The 6,368-nt window shown below is 36.7% G+C and overlaps 1 protein-coding gene across 1 annotated transcript; it reads right to left on the reverse strand.

Moving 5' to 3' along the window:
• Nucleotides 1-3,579: 3,579 nt before the first annotated feature.
• On the reverse strand, nt 3,580-4,869 carry LOC141481100 (uncharacterized). Its single transcript, XM_074172212.1, has one exon. The coding sequence runs from the start codon at nt 4,867-4,869 to the stop codon at nt 3,580-3,582; it is 1,290 nt and encodes a 429-aa protein (XP_074028313.1).
• Nucleotides 4,870-6,368: the final 1,499 nt, after the last annotated feature.

The raw sequence follows: 6,368 nt of genomic DNA on the forward strand, positions 1-6,368 counted from the left end.
AGTGCGATCCCTCAATGTTACAAGGTATCTCAAAATACATCATGGTAAACAAATATGGCGTCGAAGTGTATAGGTTGCGTCAAAATATATCATTTAAGGAAAAAACATGTCGGTTCAAAATATGATATCAATGTGTATACAGGGCGTTTCAAAATTCATCATTTAAGGAAAAAAACATGTCGGTTTAACAGAAGTCTAGCGTTCCAACATGTCAGAAGGACAATAAGTCTCGTATCTTTGTTAACCAAGTTAGCATCATCAGGAGAAGAAGGAGATGGTACTAAAGGTGTCGAGGAGTTACGTATTGTAGAGTTAACATTCGAAAATGGGGAAAGCGACCGTTTTACAAACGTTTCGACTGTTTTGCGTGCCACCGTTTTGCGTGCGACCGTTTTGCGTGCGTTTTCGAACGTTTTCGATCGTTTGCGTGCGTTTTTTATCGTTTTTCGTGCGTTTACGACTGTTTTCCGTGCGTTTATTCGTTATCGTTTCATCGTTATTGTCGTAACGGTTTTTCGTGTTTCAATATGACAGTCATTTATCATTTAACGCGTTCCGCTAACCAAGTAAGCATCATAAGGAAATGACTAAAGTCCATGCTTTGTAATATGGAGATTCATTTTGCGAATTTTCAGACTCATGAACGGAACCTTTTGGAACATTCAACCTAACTTCTGTTACAGAGTAGTGTCGGTCAGCTAATCAGAATGGAGAAATCAAATATCGCTCGATTGATTGTGTTAGATGAAATTGAATTGGAGAATGTGGGTCGAATAATAATAATAATAATAGTGACAAAACATTGAAACCTTGAAAGTGACGTAGACAGCGTGGGCGGTTGTGGCGTGTGTGAAAATTTGTGGAAATTAATGAGTTATTACAAAAAATAATAGCGCAATCGTCAGAAGGGCACTAAGTTGTATATTCACTAATAATGATCGGATCGTCGCGTACAACACGTCAAATGAAAGGATAAGGAATGCAGAATTCATCGACAAAGAAAAAGCAAAGATTACGCAACATGTCAAACAGGCACTAAGCCAAATCTTTGTTAATGATAGTTGAATCTCAACGTGCAGCACATCAGTGGAAGGAAAACGAATACGGAGTGTACCGACAGAGAAAAAACAAAGATGACGTAACGAATATAATATCCAACGCTCAATGTGAAATAGCATAGGAAGAATTGCAAATTCAACAGAAATCATTGAACAAACTTGGAATTGAAAAATGTTGGGTTATGAATAATCATAAGTTTATTCCAATTGCAGAAGCTTGATTCAAAAGGCAGAATATTTCGACAAAGAAAATGAAAAAATCATTGTATACTGAAACATACATGAGGATATATTTTGATTCCTTAGGGTGAGAAGATTTCGAATCCATCAAAAAACGACCACTTCCGGTTTTCACTCACGGTCCTCCGATTTCGATGATTTTAACATCAATAAATTCGTTTACATGCCATGAAACATAATTGATCATTTGTCGAAGCCAAAAGGACCTTATAACCTATTTTTATTATACTAGCAGCAACAGACCGATATGGGTACTCATTTCAAATGATTTCATTTGTAGATTATGAAAAGTATAATATATAGCGTCCAATGTGAAATAGCATAGAAAGAATTGCACATTCAAAGAAAATCATTGAACATATTTGAAATTAAAAGTTGTTGGGTTATGAAAAACTACGAGAGTAATGTAATTGCAGAAGTTTTATTCAAAACACATGATTTGTTGACAAAAAGATGGAAAAATCATCCTATACTGAAACATATGATATTTTTGGATTCCTTAGGGTGAGAAGGTTTTGAATCCGTCAAAAATAGGTCACTTCCGGTTTTCACTTCCGGTCGTCCGATTCCGATGATTTTGACATGAATGTATTCGTTTAGATGTCAAAAAACAATGTTATGAGAAGGAGCCTCAAAGTTTTGAAGGCGAGGAATTCAAATTCACAAGACACGTTCTCACTATAACAACGTCACCACTAAACTGGCTAGGTTGGCGTGAAGTTGTGTGTAGTTGATGGTGGGGTGAAGATCAAAAGTGAATAAACTATTCCAAGCCTAAAGACTATGAGCGAAATGACTAATAAAATACACGACTGCGATCGATCTGTCATTGATAATTATCTGACATGTTCAAAAATACCCGTAGTATTCCTTATGAAATTACAATTCTCATTTATTTTATTCCTAAAATCATTCATTTCTAGAACAGGAGTATTCCTTATGACATTACAATTGTCATTTATTTGATTCCTGAAGGCATTCATATCTAATACAGGAGTTTTATAAACAAGAGATGACCGCTTGAATGAAAATCTAGAGGATTTAGGTCCCTTCGATCACAGCGAAAAAATATGCATTTTTCAAGCCCCTTTTTTTCAAATATCCATATGATTTGCAATGTAACGTGTTATGAAAAATTGTGTAGATTCAAGCGCATCTTTATCTCATCACGTGTCAGTTCGAAGAAATAACCGTCCACAGATATTGGAAATTTTCATTTAGTCGAACATTTGAAATTAAATTAATCAAAAAACTTTTTCTGTGAAGAACAGAGATTTTTCACTTAGATATTGGTAAAAATGAGAAATCAGTCTACTTTGGTTGAATCATAATGATTTGTAATAGCGCCACCACGTGATGGAGCAATATTTTACCTTTCGAATAGATAAAAATTGCCCGTGGACTGTAATGAGTATCATGTTAGTTATGTGTGAGGGGTTACTTAAACCGCAAAGGGGGATGGGTTTGGAAGTGTCTAACGTAAGTAGGAATTATTCATAAATTCAAAAAATATACCACAAAATATTTATTGATATCTAATCATTCCATCCATTTATTCACAATTACATTTCACAAGTATCAACATATTTTGCTGCTATTAAAGTTTTTTGAATCTATATACCTCAAATTTATCTAATAATATGAAGTAGTTAGTTGAACATTCATAATTAATATATGAATCTTTTCTCAGCTGACCTGTAGCCAAATACATTTATACTAGTAATCATGGGCTAATCGTCTATATCCATAGCATTTGATGTTTGAGGGATAGAATAGTGACCCCAAAGAAGCGTATTGTGTGAATCTGGAATTATATAACGCTTATCATCTTCAGAGCTGAGGGCAATCTTGTATTGGGCGATGGAATGTACTTGATGTTTATCAGATCGAAATAAATTTTAGATGACACTCATATTCTTCCAATTATCTAAGCAATTCACATAATCATCGAAAGTAATTTTATTCTTCACCACAGAAGATTTGACTCCCTTTGCCTTCTTGGTAACCCCCAAGCATTTGATGATTTGATTAATTTTATCCCCATCATTGCCATTATTTATCAACTGCTAGCGCTTCTTATTGATACCATCCTCCGTCAACAATACCCTAGTTGTATATAATTTCGGTCTGAGGCCTACGTAATCAGTCTTCGGAATTGCATTATTCTCATTTCTCATCATCCCGAGAACCTTTTTATTTAACAAAGGAACATTAAACTGATTGTTGGAAGTGTACTCCGAAGTATTGAAGAATTTATGACAATCTTGTCTTTTATGACAATCTATGGCATATAGCCATAATGAAAATCGTTTATGGTAGTCTTTGCCAAGTCTAAGATAGCTTGTCCTACTTGTATCGGTTTATTTAGATAAACTTGCAGTTTCCTCAGTTCGACTGCCACCAAATTCTCATTGAATATCATGTAATATTTGAATTCCGGCTTGGAAATATAGGCCTCAGCTCCGTAGCGACCAGCCCATTTGATGGGGAGTTTAATGTTGACTCTTTTTCTAATGTCTTCCATCGTTCTTCCGAATACTGCATTATTCATTAGTTTGAAGAGGTTTTTCTCAAACTCATTCATAGCCCTTTTCCGCAACTCAGTATTCAAATCAATATAGGACTTCAACCATGGTAATTGGTTGAATTGAAGTACTCGATGAATTTTCGTGATGATAAGACCATTAGCGATGACTAGTTTGAGGGCGCGATAATGAATCACATGTTTTTCTTTGTGTTGGAGATTACCCATCAATTTGGGGAGCTCTTTTATCGATTTGGAGGGGTTTTTTGTTTTTGGATTTATATGTTCAGGGCAGTAAGGCAAGTCTTTGTGCGAATCAGGTAGATGTTTAGGATACTCAAGATCAACTTCAAGCATATATCCCACGTCGCTCTCATCGGGTATTGATGAGACGTCAATATTGGTATCGCACCACTTAAACTCATCATATGGCAAATACTGAGACATTGCCCACCCATACTGGTTGTTTACGTCAAAATACATGAGGTATATGTCAGGATTTGAAAAGTCATAATTGTTCAAATACTTATTGTTAGCATGAACTCTTCTCTTCGAACAAACTTGGCTGAGTCCTCCTCGAATCCCTCGTTCAACAAATAGAAACATGTCAGGATCATCCAGTAGTTCCAATTCGACTTTGGTATATTTGAGCATCGCATCCCACGTAAGGCCTGGTAGCGTATAGTAATGGGCAGGGTCTAGATTATGAGTTCTGAGGCAGCTTGCACGAAATTGTTCGAATAGGTCAGCAAGGAGGAGGATATCTGTTTTCATATATAAATCAACATATTGACCCAAAGTCTGACAATTGAAACTCTTCCACACATCCTGGGCTCGTTGATATAGTCTGCGGGGGCAGGGCTTATCTTCTAATTTGTTGTAGAAGGCATCAGTAGGGGGCAAGCAAGCTTCATCAAATCTATCGAAAGAATCAATATGATCATAGGGCATGACTCCCTTCTTAGTGAGCATTGCAACCAAGTCTTTGGGTAACTCAGAGAACTGAACCTTAACATTAGGAAACTCTGTCAAGTATGATGCTAACATATCCAGAGATGAATTCATAAAGTGGAAAGAATCGATGAATCGAAACTGCACTGAAGTATCATCCACATGTTTGGTGAAGGACATGTACTTTTCTTTCGTGATGGGAAGCAGGTCAATCGTACCCCTCAGTCTAGATGCAATATCTGTGATGATGAAATGTGCATCATAGTCACTCAAATTGTGGATGACTACGGGAACTACATGGCTATCTTTGTAGTTTATATTACACCCTTCGTCACATGGTATGAGATGATTATGATCGCGTATTTACTTGTCTTCAGGAGTGAAGGGCTCTTCGCAGATGTGGCAGTGTGTAGCCCTTTGAAATTCAACTTCTTGCTTCACAGTCATATCGATGTCGTATGGACACCAAAATACTGTAGCCATATCTTCAGCTAGTTTAAAAAAAAATCTGTTTTTCCGTTAATCAGCTACCGCCCCCATACCCATGTCATCAGCAAACCATTGCACACAATCCTCTCCACGATATGCCCTATAGAAGAAAAGAGTGTCATCGTATGAGCACTTTAAGTAGTAACCCACAGCTGCCGGAATATGATGTTGAGGTTTTTTAGGAATATCAGTAGGCTTCAAAACGGATTCTAAGTCGGCGTATTCGACGAAAGGGACCCTTTCTTTATTTTTATGATTTTTGAACTTGACAATGTTTTACTCTCCTCAGGCATCTTGAAGGCAGTTTCATTGATTCTCTGACAATCCTCAGTATGTTTCTCTAGTTTTTTTTTGGGATGGAAAGTAATGCAGGCAGCGATCACAAAAGTACTTTTGACCATGTTCTTTACTCAACAGTTTCGATTAGAGCCTTGATAAGTTCTTTATCCATACGTAGTGATAACGAACTGATGTTTCACATTCATCATAATTATCTTGAATCAGTTCACATGTCTAGCTTTCTTTTCCTTTGTGAGGTATGTAGGTAGGGTAATGAACGTTTTACATTTCTTTTGAAGAATGTAAACATTGATAAAAATATCATTCAGGTTTTCAAATCTCGGAATTTGTCTAATAGTCATTCGGAAATTAATTCCTCCAAGTTTCAATGCTTGAGAATGATGAGGATATGATGAAGTACGATCAGCATTTTTCTGCACAGGATAGAGTCCTGAGGTAACAGCCCCCGCAAAGCAAGCCACATCATTGTTTTTCACATTTATGCAAGAATTTTTCAGGAAAATTTGAGGTGGTAGGTCTATGAATGAGGACCCCAGCTGCGGTGTGAACTTATTAATATTCACACCCAAGTTCAAGATCTTCTTCAGCGTTCAGTCGCTGTCCCTTTCTTGAAACTCTTCGAGTTCTCTGAGTATTGGTGTTGTAACTTTTTCATCGAACCAAACGTTGAGGGCGGTGTCTCTATATATGGGAGAGTTCGTAGTAGTGTGAAGTACTTGTACTCCTCCAGTATTCTGTCTCCCTTCACTATCTCAAATTCTCCGCAGAAGGTGGTATTTACCTTTATAGATTCATCCTTCTTCAGA

This window comes from Leptinotarsa decemlineata, unplaced genomic scaffold (assembly GCF_025532065.1).
Source record: "Leptinotarsa decemlineata unplaced genomic scaffold, Ldec_3_MD MMD2_tig00000035_RagTag_RagTag, whole genome shotgun sequence".
In the NCBI taxonomy this organism is placed as follows: Eukaryota; Metazoa; Arthropoda; class Insecta; order Coleoptera; family Chrysomelidae; genus Leptinotarsa; species Leptinotarsa decemlineata.